This window comes from Pangasianodon hypophthalmus, chromosome 7 (genome assembly GCF_027358585.1).
Source record: "Pangasianodon hypophthalmus isolate fPanHyp1 chromosome 7, fPanHyp1.pri, whole genome shotgun sequence".
Lineage (NCBI taxonomy): Eukaryota > Metazoa > Chordata > Actinopteri > Siluriformes > Pangasiidae > Pangasianodon > Pangasianodon hypophthalmus.
In genome coordinates this window covers 5,413,639-5,432,033 of record NC_069716.1, presented here as the reverse complement: position 1 = coordinate 5,432,033, position 18,395 = coordinate 5,413,639, and the positions used below count along the sequence as shown (strand labels likewise).

The following is an 18,395-nucleotide window of genomic DNA, read 5'->3' as shown; positions in this document are numbered from 1 at the left end:
GGTGCAAAATGAGACACCTTCAGGGAAAAGAGAACTATAAAAAAAATGTAAAAAGATATTGAAATCTGTGAAAGACACCCTTGCCTCCATCACCTGAGGTAAAAGTCACTCACAAGCCTCCTGTTGTCTCTTCAATCTCTGCTCTGATCTCTGGTTACACTAACGACAATGAGGAAATCATCGCTGAGTCATTCATCAGTTCTGTTGACTAAATATTGTTATTAATATCTTTTTAATAGGTCTTTTAACCCTTTTTACCAGAGGCCAAAAAATGAAATTTCCTCTTGTTTTGGGGGTGCCCATGTTCAGCACTGAATCTGTGATGTCGCACTCTGCAGTAGTGGTTCATGGATCATATGAAAGTAGACACTCAGGGCTTTACGATTTTGCAGTTTTTCATAAGCATGTCTTTTTTTTTTTTTACCTAGCCTACTAGGTTTAAATGTTATAATTTTGCAGTGGCAGTTGTACACAGTGTTTTACTATCAAAAATGCTTTAGCTGTGCTCTCCATTTTATCTCTGTGCCAATGTTATTGTAGAGATGTGAATTATTTGCCCAGCAAGGGGGCTTACCCCTTGCTCACCAGCAATTAAATACAGAGTCACTATACTCTACACACAGAAACCCAACAGTGTCCTGACTAATCTCATAACAGCCATGTGGCAATAAAATAACTCATTTGTTTATACTGATAGAAAATGTCTGTTACGTCGATTTCCGTCTGTCGGTGTACTGCCTGAAAGAGTTAAACATTAAACTTTGTGTGCTGAGTGTGTAAGCGATCTTCTCTGTTTTGATGATGATGTGACAGGGCAGGAGCATTGCGGACACTCTGACAGCCATTATGTGATTATAAAATGACCTGATTAGTCTTAATTTCGTAACTATCCAACGACTTGTTCAAAGTGTGACATTCACTGTATGAGAAAATCACACCTTGCTAGCAAGACATCTTTAAGGAGACTGACTGTTTTTACTGCTACGTTTGTTAAATTGGATGTAGGCAGGCAGCCAAAGCAAGGTTAGAAATTAGGCAAAATAAAAACAATTGCACGTTGTTTTGGTCGAATATATTTGTGTTTTCTCAAAGCAGAGACATATTATCGGGAGAAAAACGTAGCCATGGTCACTCCAAATAGGGTTTCCCCCCCACACTGAAACACATATATAAGCTATTTAAAAAAATTAATTACTGGATTACTGTTTACTGTTTTAGTAACTAATAAACTAGCAACTCTGTATACACAATTATGTATACAGTATGTATTAACGTGATTTGCTGTGCCCTGAGACATGACACACAGGAATAGGACAAGACAAAAGTTTCAAAGTTCAGAGAAGGTGACTCCTGTTGCCCCATCCTCCCTCTGGACATCAACAACACTAGCTGAGGCGACTCGTACTGAACTCCTAACCACAAAGAGGCTTTGTTATTCTCTCTCCCTCCCCCTTAATGTTTGCCCTCCTTCCTTTCAGTAAATATGCTGTCTGTTTGGGCCATCTGGGTCAGGAGATCAGAGTTACGGAGGGAACAAAGTGGAACTAAAGATGATGTGAATCCCTGAGACAATTAGATAGGAGAGCCAACATGTTTATTAAAAAAAAAAAAAAAAAAAAAAAAAAAACACTCGCTCAAGGAGAAGGGCTCACAATTCAAGCAGAGAAACTCGAGATTAATTTTTTGCCTGAAGCTATTTTGGAAAAACACCACCACCCAGACGTGACAGTTCCAAAATAAATGTGTAAACAAGACGCGACACCTTATTACGACAATGTTGCCAGGGCAGGAGGAGAAATATTTGCTGTCATTTTTAGACATTAGGTAATTTTTTCTGAAGCGGAAAGACCAAAATACCAAAAGAACATCAGATCTGAAATTAAACACGCTTGGTGTGCACCCTGGAGGGAAGACAATGCAGTGTGTGTATTCAACTGTTTAAATTTCATGCTAATCATTCTAGACTACGCTTGTATGCTTTAGGGTCATCTCTTGCCAGGACATTTGATTTTTCATTTGTTGTCAATTTGACTAAATTAACTCATATTCTCTTTCAAAATGACGGATTTTGCACTGACCCAGTCCACCTTTTTTAGATACTGCTTACTAATCTAGCACTGGCCAGACGGTACAACTATTCACACACTAAAAAACAACTGCACATATCTAAGCTATCAAGCTAGCTAGCCATTAACTAAGGTCATGTTGCGAAATAATGGCTTTTTTAAAGGTAATTCTAAGTATTAAATGATGTAATTAGTACTAGCAAGCTGCTAGCATTAGGATAGCTATCATAATGAAAAATAGTAGTTTTTGTTTGTTCTACATATATCATGTCTTCACTTCCGTTATTAGCCATCGAGCTTAGGTAATGTTGCTAAATAATGATGTGGCAGGTTTTTTTTAGGCATGAACAGTTTTTTAAATCTAAAAAAAAAAAATATTGTATCTTAGTAGTTAGCTAAGCTATAATGTCACCTCTCCAGCAGAATATGATTTTTATTGTAGTTTTGTTAGCCAAGTTTGACAACAAGCTAGCTAAGATTATTCTAACTATTATATTGTGTAATTAGCACTAGCAAACTAGCTAACATTAGGCTAACTATCATATTGTGTAGCTGTTTTCTAGCAAGCTACTTTTAGCTCTTATGCTCCCAGATTTGTGGCTATCAGATGGAAACTGAGCCGAGAACTGGACTGTCTAAATTTGAATGAAAATAGTTCCCACCGGTTTTATTTTATAGTAATTCTGGGTCAAAATTACCCTGGATACACTATGTGTCATATAAATACATTTTTTATGGGTACAGAACAAAGATTAAACATTTTTGGTAAGGACTGGAGAGAAGATGTAGGTAAGTCACAAGCTTTATTAATTAAACCATTCAAGTTTCAGTGTTCTTTGTAATTTATACTTGCATGCCTCAGTGTCATCTCTCACCAGGATACAACAGATGCTTCTTCATTTTCTGAAATAAAGCTACAAAAGTTTCGACTTAATTAAGCTGCTTCATTTGTGTTGGTCCGCTGCACGGGAAAATGTGGCATGTGGTTGGTGGGCTTGAGGCTCGTGTTTCCGCTGCACAATACCCTGCTGTATTCCCACTGTGTTCCCGCTACGTTCCTAGCTGCCTCACTGGGGGCTGTTCGAGCTCTGGGTGGGGGTGAGAACCCCATTAAATGCCTTTCTAAACAGGGGCCGACCCACCGGGTCTGGTTTCACCCAACAACATCTCTGTTCCAGATCCACTCGCTGGCTTCCCTCTGGCCTGAGCTGCAGAGATGAAACGTGATCAGAGTGCTGCAGCAAAACAGTCAGGAGTCTGATCGAGACAAAGGCAGGCACTGTGAGGGGACGTGGAGATGCACGGAAGGTGAAGAGTGAGACAGAATTATCAGGAGGCACAATCTTTTTCAAAAGCACCATTGATCCACTCCTAATCTTCATGTTGTGTTCACTATTTAGCAAGAGCTGTCAAATTAGCTGAGGCCATTTCTTTTGATTTTATTGCAAATCAATAGAGTAGATCCTCCGTAAGCAATATACAGTAAGCAATAGTTTTAGCTCCCTCCATACTCGTGGATGCTCCTGATGGCAACTTTGTGTGTGCGTGTGTGTGTGTTTGCACAGGTGGCACTGTAATGATAAGATTTAATTATAAGATTTAACAAGCAACCTACAGCTACAGCAGATGCCAACATTATTAAATACTCTGGAATATTGTTGATTTAAATTGTATTCATAATTTAAAGTGATATAAGAACTGCTGAGTGTCACCTTCACTATTGCAGGATATATTCTTAATTTCTGGTTGCTTAAATTAATTTGACTGTAATTGTTGTTTACTTAAATTAACTTACTTTGAACATATTAAATTTTAATACATAGTTTTAAGCTTTAAAAAATGTTTTTTTTTTTTTTTTTTGTGTGTTCTTTCTGATCCCACTTGCATTAATGTTTTCCCCCAGTTTCCAAATTACCCCAGCACCCTTGCCCATGTGTGAGGAAAGAAAGTAGGCCATGGCAGCCTGGGAACTGAAGTGTAAGACAATCGTTTCTCTTTTCCATTCAGTTTCCATTCAGAAGATGAGGACACAACATTCTGGGCATACAGTTATTTCTCTCCATCTCTCAGTGTAATGTCTGTAATTCACATTTTTGAACTAAGAGCTAGAATAGACTTATATAACTCCTGGCAGAAGCCAGTAATACATTGCACATCATTGGACAATGCTAGCTAATGGATGTATGATTTTTCCACCCTGAAAAATGCAGTTTCAGAAATATCAGATCATAAACACAACTGAAAGGGAAAACCATGCAGAATGTTGCTCATGGACCTAATTACTTATATTTGATGCCATGTCGGTTAAAAAAAAGCTAAAAATAAAAGCATCCTTGCCTGAAGGCTCTTGTGGTGTCTGATTGTCACTCTATCGCGTCGCTGCTCTGGTGTGTGACAGCATCCTTGAGAAATGTTACTTTTGTCTTGCAAGCAGGATGGCAGTAACGAGCAGTCAAGTCTGCATGCTAATTGGGTCACATCTTGATTTATTCAGCTGTATAACTGGTTCCTGCAATTTTTTATTTTTTTTTTAAAGACAGTACTAATCGCTGGCACTGCTGCCAATAGGATATAAAAATGAGAGCACAGCCAAGAAGAAAAGACACCCATTGAGACTAAAGGACACAACAGACAGACACTAAGAATGATAAGCATTGTTCAGCAAACTAAACATTCTACATCATTCCTTCACACTGCAACTCACAGTCTAAAACTCAGAGTCTAACCCTCAAAAGCACCTCTAGAGTCACTGCATGTCAGCGAGTGATCTTATTCCTGGAGCTTCTTGAAGCCCAGAGCTCATCTATGACTTTCTAAATGGATTGCGCTTTCAACAACGGCCTTTTGAGTGATTGTGCTGTAGCATTTTCAGTCTAGCTACAGAAAGACCAGCAGGTACTTGACATTCTCTCACCGCTGTCAAGTCTTTTTTTTCACTCTCTGTAATTTAGCCCACTCTGGGTTGCCTCTCTGTCCCTGTCACTGTAATAGCTTCATTAGAACCGGTTTGCCGTGGTGCCTCCTGGCCCTGGAGATTTAATATGTGTGTGAGGCGACTGAGCCCCTGATCTCCAGGCAGCCAAGCCTTGGCTATGGAATCTCTAATAAAGAAGCAACCAAACAGAGCCATAAAGCACATCAAGTTCAGTTTTGTGCTGTTGCCCTCAAGGCCTCTGTGTGTCCACCCTTAAGCGCTGCACTATTAATATACTGAAAAGTGGGATCAGTTGAAATGGTTCTATCAATCTCTAGTTCAGTTGTAGCATCATAAAGTTGCTCATCAGGAACAGATAACTCACGTCAGATCATGGAAGTGTGCTTGTTGCCATGGCAAGTAACTCTTGGCCACCATTAGTGAAGATGTGAACATTGTAGTGGTTTCTGAAGATTTTATATCAAACAGTTTGAGAAATTAATATCGTAATTTAATGCTAAACCTCTTTGAAACAGTTACACTCTCAGAATTCATAGCGAAAAGCAACAGAAACATGGATTAGTCATCTCGGACCACATTCAGTATTGGTGGTTTAAGATAAAATAATGAACGTTACTCGTATTCAGAACTACCGTTCTAGCAGCTAAGGATCCAACGTTCTCACTGCCGTGGCCCGGGGTCGATTCCCGGGCAGGGAACCAACCCAGTCACCGGGAGTGTACTCTCAGTGCCGGTCCCAAGCTCGGATAAAATGGTTGGGTCAGGAAGGGCATCCGGCGTAAAACCTGTGCCAAATCAAACATGCTGACCAATGATCAGCTGTGGTGACCCCTAACGGGAGCAGCCGAAAGAACAACTACAACTCAAATTCAGAGCTAGGATTCTCAGGTGCCTGAACTGATTTTCTGGGCAGTGCGTTCGGTTTATTAAAATAAACTGAGTGTAGTTCACACCTCAGAGGTTGCCAGATTTTAGTAAAGACTTTAGTAAAGTTGTCCGAGACCACCACTTCTAAACACGAGCACTTGCCTTTAAGCTCGAAAAATTCAGCGAATAAAAAATGCGTATTTAAGAACCGAGCTTTTTTTGGTTTGCTCTCATCTGAGATACATTTAACATAAAAGTAATGAAGACTCAAACATAAGCTAATAGGAGTCAACTTGCCAATATAATTCTGCATGAATAGTTCTAGTCATAATTATCTTGTTAATAAGTGGAGATTTGTCTTGATTTAACAGTTTAAAAAAGGTGCCAAACCAACACAACCTTTTTTTTTGCACTATGAAGTACAGAGGCAGTAAGTTTGACCTCTAAATAGGGTTTTTAAAAAAAATGCTGTATCTACTTGCTGAGGGACGCAGCAAGTAACTGGACAGGTAATCAGTGTGACAAAGGTTTTTGGGTGCACAATTATGTGGCCATGAGATGCTACATTGAGGTCATGAAATTGTAATGTACTCATGGCATGTAAACTATTTTAGGTAGATACATGGGTAGGCAGGTAGGTATGTAGAGAGCTGGATAGGTAGCTCAATGAATGGGAGGGTAGGTGGGTAGGTAGGTGGGTAGTTGGGTAGCTTTATTTAGTGGAAAGTTGGGCTTAGATGGGTGGATAGGTGTAAAAAGCTAAGAAGAATGGGGAGCTAGGTAGGTACGATAGGTGAGTGGGTGGTTAGGAAGGAGGTAGGTAATTGATTTGACTAGAAAAATTACTTTGTTACAGCAGCACAGTGTAGGAACTAATAGTACAAGCAAGCAAATAAGAGCAAATAACAATATTCCTGACATACACTATATGGCCAAAAGTAGGTTGACACCTGAGTATCACACCCATATGCTGTTCTTCCCCAAACTGTTGCCAAGTTGGAAGCAAACAACTGTATAGGATGTCTTTGTATGCTGTAGTATTACAATTTCCCTTCACTGGAACTAAAGGGCCCAAACCTGTTCCAGCATAACAATGCCCCTGTGCACAAAGCGAGCTCCATGAAGACATGGTTTGTCAAGGTTGGAGTGGAAGAACTCTAGTGTCCTCCACAAAGCCCTGACCTCAACTCCACCTTTGGGATAAACTGGAACACCAACCATGCACCAGAACTTCCCACTTGACATGAGTGCCCGACCTCACTTATGCTCTTGTGGCTGAATGAGCACAAACGCCCACAGCCTAAATCTGTGTTAATGCCCATGGTTTTGGAATGGACACATATGGGTGTGATGGTTAGGTGTCCACATACTTTTGGCCATACAGTATCGTGATATACTGTAGAAAATACGGCATACTGAACTGATCTTAATTATTTAAGTGCTGTTCTGATTTTACAGTTGCACAGTAGTGTACAGTTGCAGGGATAATCACATGTACCCACCCACACACACTTAACACTTACGTGATGATGAAAGTGGTGGTGAGCAGGAGTGTGGTAAGCAGTCCTCTCTGACAGTCTGCGTTTTTCCTTTGTCTCTGGTGCATCTCTCCTCCGCAGTTATCACAGCAGCGGCACATGCAGAAGAGCAATCCAACCAGCGGCACGAGCACAATGAAGAGAATCCCCATGACCGCACACACCACAAAGCCCAGCTCATAGTAAATCACCTGCACAATGTAACGTTCCACTTTACACTTCATGTTGACTTTGGTGGTTATGACTAGGTTATGACCATGTTCAGGTTATAAACAGAACACATTCTCTGTAAGTAATCAGGAGATGTGTAAGACACTAAAGACATTTGGGACTTTTAAGAGTTGACAGATGCAAAGGCGGCTATAGAGACCAGAAAATAAACCTGTGTCTGCAGATCCATTGGTCTAATATGGCAAAAATCCCAATTTGGTGTAGTCAATACAACATGAGGTTGATTTAATACTTTTATTGTGTGTTGAATAGGAATTTCATTTACAACAGACAATTTCAGTGTTGAGTACATTGTTAGTCCTTTGTTAGTTATCTTTTAATGCACAACAAATTACTTTCTGTCTTGCCTTTTTTGTAGTTAGCATTTAAAAAAAAAATCAGTTCGGCTGTCATGTATAAGTTTATTGCATAATTACATTGCATTGATTTAACTTTATTTTCAGTCACAGTAGCCACCACTACAGCTGTTAAAACCTTAAAGTCCCTATTCATAGAGACAGTACTAAGAACTAATGACAGGAACAGGAAAGGGTAGTTGCTCATATAATAGGAAACATAATACACACCAAAAAGACATCTGATATTATTTTATAACAATCACATAATGGATGTCTGTTTTTAGGCTCTGTTGTCTTATTGAATTACAAAAGATCCAGCTCATCTCCAGCAACCTGTGATCCTAGTTTAAAAACTACACTCCACTTAAAACACACCCCTATTAAAAAACAGAATAAAATATATTAGAAGCTGGAAAAGGAATTCCCTCACCATGTAACATGTCACCGTGGTGTTATAATTAATCAAATGTAAACGATGAGAGCTAGCTGTTCAGCCATGAAGTGTGAATGAGCTGCTGGAAGCTCGCCTGGCTCCAGACTCCAGGTTTCTTGGTCTCACTGTGTCTGTCTGTCTTTAATCTAGTTTCACATTCCCATAAAACACTCACTGCTCTCAGGCCAAGGTGAGATCAGGAAGCTGATCTTGTGGAGTAAATGAATTCATAGCAAATGGATGTTTTAAGCCCTGACTCAGAGACATGAATCACTTTAATGTAGCACGAACAAGAGTGCATGTCTCCAATAAAATAAGTTGACTATCCATCACTGTTTCTGAGAACAGGGCCCAGCTCAGGACACAGACCACAAGCAACAAAGCTTCAGTTCTCATCAGCATGACCAGACTTCAGTTTAGCTCGGAGGTTAACTGGCTGAGATTGTAGTGAGTTCCTTCAGTACTTCTTTCTGTAATGATTGCACCATTACCTGTGAAATTCCCTGTAACTGAATAGGTCAGGTGGATTTTTTTTAGGTTGGGCTAGTAGATAGGCTGAGCTAAGAATAGCAAACACCTTCTCACAGAAGATTTACAGAAATGGAAAACCTGTGATCTCAGTGATTACCTGACCATTTGGTTCTTGTGACTCTGTGGCTACAGAAACCGCTAAATTATAGCACATATTTGTGTGTTATAACATTAAGGGGCATATATACATCATTTAAAAAATGAAGATGGTGGAAGGAGTAGATATAGCACATAGCTAATGTGACCACTAATGTCCAGTTGCTCCATTTAAAAAATTTCCCCCTGAATGAAGAAAGAATATAAGAATGTCTTAGTTGGACAATTTCACTTTGAAAGATACAAATGAGCTGGTCGTAAAACATTGTGGGAGGATTCAAACAGAAATAAATGTGGAAGCAGGGAGAAGTATAGAGGCTACGACTAAGTTATGGTCATGTGTAGGATATAAACAGAACATATACTCAGTAATTTTAAGTAACTGGGAATAGAGATGTGCATTAGGACTGGGATCCCAAAGGACTCAAAAAAAAATAAAAAAATGTCACAGGCGTGGGGTGTGGTGTGTGTGTGTGTGTGTGTGTGTGTGTTACTTTCATGTGGGCAATGGCTGGCCATTATATATCAAGTTTGCTCATGCGGCGCTGTGCAACATGCTTACTTTATTCATTCATTCTTCTACATTAACTGCTTTATTCTGGTCAGGGTCACTGTGGTTTAAATAATTAATCTGTTTATATGTTGGAAAATAGATCTAACTAAATTCATTAGAAAATATTGCGGGTGGGTACAAACAAAAATAATAACTGTGGGAGTAGGTGGGATTAGTCACACTTTCTGTGGGAGCAGAAGAGATGCTCAGTGTTTCTGTGGAAGGAGGCGAACGCTGCCAGAAAACCTGCAAGAGCAGTAAGCTTACGCACAACGATGATGTGAAGGAGTGGGAAGGCATGGTCAGAGTATCTGCAGGGAAGGGAATATATGTTTCTGTGGAAGTGGGAGGGCTTGGTAAGAATTTCTGCTTAACCAGGCATTTGCAATCAGAGTACCTGTGGGGAATGGCTGGCACAAGCCAACGTAGCCCAAAGTTTCTTTAGGTCAAGCTGGCATGGTAGGAATTTCAGCCGACCTAGACATAGTTTCACAGACTACATGGCCAAAAATTTGTAGACACCTCACCATCACACCCATGCTGTTGCATTAAGATTTCCCTTCATTGGAACCGAGTGGCCTAAGCAAAACAGTATGACAATGCCCCTGTGTACAAAGCGAGCTCCGTGTTGTTTGCCAAGGTTGGAGTGGAAGAACTTGAGTGGACTCCATACAGCCCTGATCTCAATCCCACTGAACGGCTTTGGGAAGAACTGGTATGCCAACTGCACCTCAGGTCTCCTCGCCCGATATCAGGCTTGTGGCTGATTTAGCACAAATCCCCACAGTCACGCTCCCAAATGTAGTGGAAAGCCTTCTCAGGAGAGTGGAGGTTATTGTAACAGCAAAGGGGGACTAGGATGCAGAATGGGATGTTCAAAAAGCACATATGGGTGTGATGGTCAGGTAACTTTTGGCCATATATTGTATGTGTGTGAGTGGCCAGGCATGGTCAGAGTATGATTGGGGGAGGGCAGACATGGTCAGAATTTCTACAGGACAAGAATGGTTAAAGTATCTGCAAGAGTGTGCAGGCAAGGTCAGTGTTTCCTCGGGAGAAGTTGGGTGGAGGATTAAAAAAATAAGTTAACTACACAGCTCTACTATCTAGTCATCAGCACAACAGAGACACTTGTCAGTCTATACACCGAAGACCTTACTGAAGACCTTAAAAAGAAAAGGCCTTAAAGGGCAAAATCAGTGAGCTACAGGCAGATAGTGTAGATTGAGGAAGAAAAGTGGTATTGTAATATTAGGGTGCAGGATGATAAAGGACAACTGAAGGATGATAAGGGTGCTGGCTCAGTGCACACTTTACCTGCAGTGTCAGAACAATGTTCTCTGGCTGGGGATAGCCAGATGATGAGAAGCATGCAGAAAAAGCAAAAAAGACAAAAAGGACACAGGGGAAAAAAGAGCACAAAAGATGGTCAGAAAAAGCAACAGGTAGATAACAGGCAAACATAGCACTTAAGAACCAGGAACAAGGTGTAATACTGTGCTTGGATAAGTACCAACAATTTGTTTGAATCTAAATAAAATCTAATTAAATCTGTGCACTGGGTTTGAGAAAATCGAAAATATGTAGACCTCCCCATTCTTAAGTGTGCCAAGGCAATGGGTATATAACCAAATAAAATGAGTGAACATGGTTTACAGAGGAATCATGGCACCTCTTAGAGCTTGTTAAGACAGAACATGACAAAATGGAGGTGTACAGATAGGTTACACTGCATATTTCTGTATCATGGGATCTCTGCTACACCTCTTACATTCCCAGATTTTAACTTCAAAAGAGGGTGGATGCTGCGCAGTGAAACTGTATTACTAATGAAACAACTAATAGTTTCTTCCTGCTTACTGCCAAAAAACAATTACCTCTTGCAGCACAGCTGGTATAACAAGGGTGAAAGACTCTCTCTTCGAATATCACTATCAATTAACAGCCTGCTGAAGAATTGACATGGGCAAGACAGCATCTCCTCAGCTCAACTTCCAGCACACACACTTACCTTCTGGTACTCAGACTTGATGGCTCCGAACTTGTCCTTTGCCACTTGGATGACGAGATCTGCAATGACAGCAGAGAACAGAGTTTGTTTATAGAGGATTCACAGAGCATCTTCCCAAAGTGCAGACCAGAGGCTTTGTGACTGTTTCAATACACTGCAGTATCTATGTGAAGCTGCAGGTACACTTGGATTTGGAAAATGAAGGCTTATAGTGAAGTCAATGTTTTGGAAGTGTTTCGTCTGGGAGTAGAGAGTAGGTTATAGCCAGGTGTAGGGTATAAAGAGAACATATCCTTGGTAACTGTAAGTAACTGGGGTGAAAGAAATGTACTGGCAGTGGCATCCTGCAGGACCCATGAGTCTCAACAAAAAAGTCATCGGAGTGGGAGGTTTTTACTTTCATAAAAGTGGAAGCAGGCCATCAGATATGAAGCTTGTGGGACAAGGAAAGGGCACTTTCATTAACAAAGGAGCGTACTGGATGCTGCGGGTTGCTTGCGTGGTGCTGCACTCATGTGGTGTTTACCACATTCATTCATCTTCAGTAAATAATTTATTCTGGTCATAGTCTCTGTGGTTTAAATGGCTTATTTGTTTATATTTTATTAACTAGAACCAACTAAATTCATTAGAAAATATTGTGGACAAGTCGGACTTTCTGCAGGAGCAAGTCAAAACTTCTGTGAGAGCAGGAGTAATCGGTCAAACTTTCTCTGGGTAAGGATATGATTGGTCAAAGTTTCTGCGGGAGTGGTTGGGACTGGTCAAAAATTCTGCAGGAGCAGGTGGGATTGGTCTGAGGGAAACCAATGAGATTGGCCAATTCTTTTGGTCAAATCTTCTTCTTGGTCAAATCCCCTGCAGAAGCAGGTGGGATGGGGCAACCTTCCTGCGGGAGTGGATGGGCTTGGTAAAACTTTTTATGGGAGCAAGCAGGATTGGTCAAACCATCTGTGGGAGCAGGTGGGGCTGGTCAAACTTTTTGTGGGAGCAAATCTGATTGGTCAAACTTTCTGCACGAGTGGATATGATTGATCAAACTTTTTATGGGGGCAGATCTGATTGGTCACACTTTTTGTGAGAACAGATCCGATGGGTCAAACCGATGCGGGAGTGGATATTATTGGTTAAACTTTTTTGTAGGAGTGAATGTAATTAGACAAACATTCTGCGGGAGTGGATGAGATTAGTCAGACTTCATAGGAAAGTCATCATGAGCTCAATGGATAATCAGTCAATCCACACTGTACAAAGCAGTTCATGTCATCCATGCAAACGGAGATGATAAATACAGATCTGTATCAGCCAACTGCGCATCTGCTGCTAATGATGCATGTTCAATAAAGCGTGTTTGAACTAATCCTAAACTAATCTTCCTGACAGAGATATAAGGAATGGCTAGCCTGAAGGCAACAAATGTATAGCGGTCTGGGAAAACCTGCTGGTTGAAGGGTTGTCCAACACCACCACACAAATGGCACAAGGAACAAGTGATACAAACCTCTTTTGTTTATATTATAACCCACGCTTAAACCATTCTCAAAGCATTCCCTTCCATCACTGCTTCTAAATCAAGGTCCAAACCACAGTTTTGTCGTCTTAAAATTGTGCTGGAAATGACTGCACCATGTGCAATGTGTACTATGGAAAAGTGACACATTTGTCAACAAAAAGCAGTAGACAGCCAGAGGGACCTGTGTGGAAAACAAAGAGATATACTATAGAAATTTCCCCTCGAATTGGTGCAATGCAGGACTTTTCAGTTGAAACAGTGTAGTGCTGCGGGTGGAAAAATGCTAATGCGCCACACTGCTAACAAGTGTGATTCTGACAGCCACATGTTCTGTACTCCTACTCTTCTATTCTCTTTCAGGGATGCCTAGTTCATTATTCAACTTCAGCACTGATGAAAAAAGGAGGGGGCCCCTCAAGGCTTTGCTTTCAACCAATTAGGCATTTTATTCATCATAACTACACATGCCTAAATATTTCAGGGAGAAAATCTCTTTCTGCTTGAAGACAGAATCCATAAAAACAAATGTTCTCCATATAGGTTGTAAAAAAACAACAACTGCTTTTAGTTTCATAATTAATACACAGTAATGACTAATGACTCACTCAACATCACCTAAAATCTAAGATGCTGATCCACTGCCACACTTCCTTAGTCTTTACTAGGTTACATGAGCAAGGCCATAACAGCAATCTTGCAACAAGGGATTGCACCTCCTTTACATCATTCTGAGTGAAGAAAAAAAGTGGTGATGCTTATAAAGGCTGTTACTGGAAGGACAGATGCTCCCACACTGAGAGCAGTACCAATAGATTGCTGAGATGCGTTCCTGATCAGTAAAAGCAAGCCTAGTGATATGAGAAATCAGGGAATTTCACCAGAGAAAAAACTCAAATGTCCCCAAATGGAAAGTCCTAATTCTAGTGATGTTCTGAAACCTAGTCAAATACAGAAATCAGTTCACTCTTCTTTCATATGTGTGTATTAGGCATGAGCTACTGCCTTTCAGAATACTGCACAGATTTCATCTCTTCAATTTAGAGCACCTTGGAACTTTTCCACATATTGATCATTGAGGTATATGGGCTAAAGATGCTGGCTAGCAGTTTAAAGTACACAAGTATGATATTTTAACCTTGTATCACAGCGCTGTTGAATTCTTAAATCTGATTGGTCAGAAGGCATTGATTATATATATATACACATACACACACACACACACACACACACACACGTACATATATATATATACTTACACACACACACACACTGTATATATATATATATATATATATATATATATATATATATATATATATATATATATATACACGTGTGTGTGTTTTGTGGAGAAGGTCGTGTTATCCTGCACACCTCCATGACAGTGACTTGCGACTTGCGAGTGACTTGACAGGTGTGTGAATGTGTGTTAGGGAACTGCACGAGAATATGTGACAGCTCTGCCATGTTGTGCCACTAAGCCCTACGGATCAGCTTTAGGCTTAATGTAGTGCCATGATGCTGTCTTTTCCTCTTCCATCTATTTCTGATCAAAGCATTTTATTACAGCAAGACAAGTTTTCAATTAATCCACAGCAGCTGCACCATGTTTCAGCTTCTTCATTATGCTTTATTACTGCAACCTTGTCCTTATTTCAGTCATATTCCTTCACAGCCACACTCATGCACACTTTCAACCTCCTCCTCCCCCCCATCTTCCCAGCAGGATGTCATCTCCCACTAGCGCTGCTATCAGGATGCAGTGAGAGAAAGAAAAAACGAGTGCGAGAGATGGAGAAATAAGGAGGATTGTTCATTAAATGATCTCCCCAGTGTGGCTGTAGAGGCTTGATTGCATTTCACTATATTATCATTATATTATGAGCTTGTCATTGATGTAACACTTAACTGATGGGTCAGATTGATGATTAGTAGGAGTATAAAGATAAACCTCCTCTGTATCTGTCAGTCCCAGTAAATAAGGAGGCGTGGCCACTGTGTCTGTCAGTCTCAGTAAAGGAGGAGATGTGGTCTCTGTATCTGTCAATACCAGTGAATAAGTAGGCGTGACCTCTGTGTCTGTCAGTCTTAGTAAGAAGGAGGTGTGGCTCCTGTGTCTGTTAGTCTCAGTAAAGAAGGCATGGCCTCTGTGTCTGTATCTCTCAGATCCAATTGAAAAGGTAGTGAAAAGCTAACCCTTTTTTCCCCCAATCACCATCAAATCTTTACAGCACCACAGGCACAAAAATGTCTCAAAAACCCAGATGTCTCAGTATGATAATTTTACAACATTACCAGTGCAACTAGCAATAGATTTACACCATGTTTCTGCTCCCTGCGTTTCTACAGTCCTATGTTCTCTCATTAAAACATTCTAGCACATGTCCCCGGTGCCCTGTGTTTGCTCATGTAAAGTTTCTAGAAAAGGTCCCAAGTTCCCAGGGCCTCATGTTCCTTCACTATAATGTTGTAAACATCCTACGGACCATGTGTTTCAGTCCCATGTTCCTTAATCCAATGTTCTCCCAATTTACAAACACTTATTCTGATACTAAATGTTCCGTAAATAACAGTAAACAGTAAATAATAATTTCATTTTCAATTTCAATTTCAAAATAATTTCGACTCAATGCTTGCCTTTGTGCATTTTCTTAAATGTGTGATGTCATTTATTATCTGGTACAGTTCACGTATCATATCTTGTGATTTATTTAAAGACAGAATGCAGTTTTACCATCCTTCAAGGTTGAGAAAACAAGCACTAAAAAGAAATAAGCCTGGAAAGAAATGCGACATGGACAGAGAGGACACAGGTTGCTCCAGAATGTGAATACGGAATGGAAAAGGAGAAAGGATGGGTCAAATTGGAAAGTCAAGGTTCAAACTGAAAGATACATGAATACCTTACACTAAACACCGTTTACATAACTGAATAAGTAGTGTAGGAGGTAGCATGGGTTTATATCCTAAAGTTCATCACTGAGGGAAGGAGGTGAACGAGCTTTCCATCACTACGCTCTCAAGGGCAATGAGTCAGTGTTATTTAAATGCATCCACTAATCTTTACTATGTAATTAAGAGAAACTGTTTTTCAAAGTTAGAAGTTAGTTTTGATTATTATTATTATTATTATTATTATTATTGTTATTATTATTATTTTCCCCACAAAAGATCTAACTGGCTTTTCCATCATAAGAAAAATGGACTGCTCAGAAGATGTGGATTAATTTTCTATAACAGCAGCTCTGACAGTAGTGCCAACTACAACTGAAATCTCAGGTTTGTATTAATGTGTCTGTTCGAATACATTCCTGGTTCTACAGTAACAGTTCATTCACAGGAACTTGTATAGCAGACACTGCACATAATCCAAGTCTAATAATAAAAGGACTAAAAATATGTATTATGCAACTAAGAAAAAAAAAGTCTATTCATTGGTGACGTTTTCTGTTAGGAGACATTTTTTGGAAGGAGTCTCCAGTGTTAGCATTTTGTAAGAGTACAGAGGTAAAACTGGAACTGAGTTTACAGGACAGAGGACATTGTGCTTTGTGGATTCTCAGTAAAATGCTGTCAGTAACATTTTTCTGTCTTAGAAACTTCAAGAGAATGTGAGTGAAGGACTGTTTACAGCTGCTATAATGCAAGTGATAACAGGAACTTGTTTCACGGAACATTAAATGTAACTACAAACTGAAAAAATTTGACTTCCTGTTTTTTCATAAATAAAAAACTGGTAGCACTGAAAAATTGCTGTGGTATAAGAGGAATAAAACATTTTTGTGGTGTGCTGTTATAGGGAACATAATACATTTTGCATAACACCACCCTGTTGTTCATTATTTGTCTTTCTGATTTTATTCTTTATTTATTAACTACAACGTTACGAATGCTATTTTTTTTAAAGGTATAGTATGTTCACATTTCCGGAAAAAGATACATAAATATACATATAAAGGTTAAAAAAGAAAGAAAGAAAGAAAAAAAAAGATGCATCTTTAATGGTACAACTCAGCGACAAAGAATAGTACATTTTGGTACATTTATTTCTGAGAGTACAGAATTAATTCCTAATATATCACAAAATACATTCACACCTCTCCAGTACACTCTCCAGTTAAAAAAAAAAAAAACAAAAACAAAAAAACCTCCAAGTAGTACTCAAAGGGTTAATCCTCTGAGGGAACTCTTAAATATTTTATATAGAAACCCACAATGGAGGGTTTCCTTTTCTGAAAAGATTCTAAATAAAACCTCTATAGACAGCTTGTAACCATCTAAAACCCTCGAGGAACACAGAGTGTATGTATTTTATGCAAAATTCATAGAAATTTGTTACAGGACTTCATATGAATCAAGTCACAATAAATATGTAACACACAGATGGAGGCGGGATGCAAGTGTGTATACTCAGCCTGTTGTTTATTAGGGCAAACATAATATTCGTGTCCATGGCAGGGGTCAAAAAAAACCCACCAGACAGTAAAAAAAACTATATTCATCAAACAGGAAAATGGATAACAGTCAAAACCAGGAAATGCAAGAGATATAGAACTATAAAAAAAAAACGAACAAACATGGCTTGGACACAAAAGGGTTAAAATAGACAAACTAATCACGGATTTAACAAAGAATAGGTGGACACAATCAGGAAATACAACAATGACAGGACAAAGGCAGAGACGGGACTAGAACAGAAACAAAGACACTGGAAATGTATGCAAAAGCTCTTGCTGTGAACTAAAAAAACAGACATCGCTTGTTGTAACTGGAACTGCAGCTCACACAGAGAGAGGGAATTCGTGACACAATAACTCCATCTCTAACCATTCAGAACGTTTCGTGAGAGTTGGTTTGTGAGATGTCTTCTAAATTTGCAACGCTCATGACGATCATGACTCTGACTGGGATTAATAGAGCTACACCTCAAAAGGTACTGAATCAGGAAAATGTGTTTCCTCGAGATATGCACGTTAAAGTGTAGGAGTGTTCTGATGTAGAAGGAAGTCTGCTTCATCATACTTCACAGTATGAAGTAGGAGAAACTGTAAAGCAACAGAAAATATGGTAGGAGACTTGTTTCCGTCAGCAGGAAAAGCAAAGAGTAGATAACACTTTCACGTCTCCCTATCATGCTTTAAAAGAAAGCCACAAATGAGAGACGTGAACAAATACCAGAATTAATCTTCCACAGCTGTGTGTATCGGAGTGATCTGTTTCTACAGTCTAGTTTGGCATTTGCTCCTGTATATATTTATAAGTTCCCATTTGCAGGGCCAAGCC

The 18,395-nt window shown here is 39.6% G+C and overlaps 1 protein-coding gene across 14 annotated transcripts in view; it reads right to left on the bottom strand.

Annotated features, from left to right (window-relative positions):
* Positions 1-18,395, bottom strand: part of prom1a (prominin 1a) — a 63,341-nt gene that overhangs the window by 27,568 nt on the left and 17,378 nt on the right. For 10 of the 14 annotated variants that reach the window (XM_026940590.3, XM_026940594.3, XM_034306102.2 and 7 more), the window contains exons 2-4: positions 11,600-11,658; positions 10,906-10,932; positions 7,392-7,597 (exon numbers count right to left, since the gene is read on the bottom strand). In XM_026940590.3, the coding sequence (XP_026796391.1) occupies positions 7,392-7,597; positions 10,906-10,932; positions 11,600-11,658 (292 nt within the window). The remainder of the gene's footprint in view (positions 1-7,391; positions 7,598-10,905; positions 10,933-11,599; positions 11,659-18,395) is intronic. The other 4 variants (XM_026940592.3, XM_026940597.3, XM_026940593.3 and 1 more) reach the window with 1 other exon arrangement.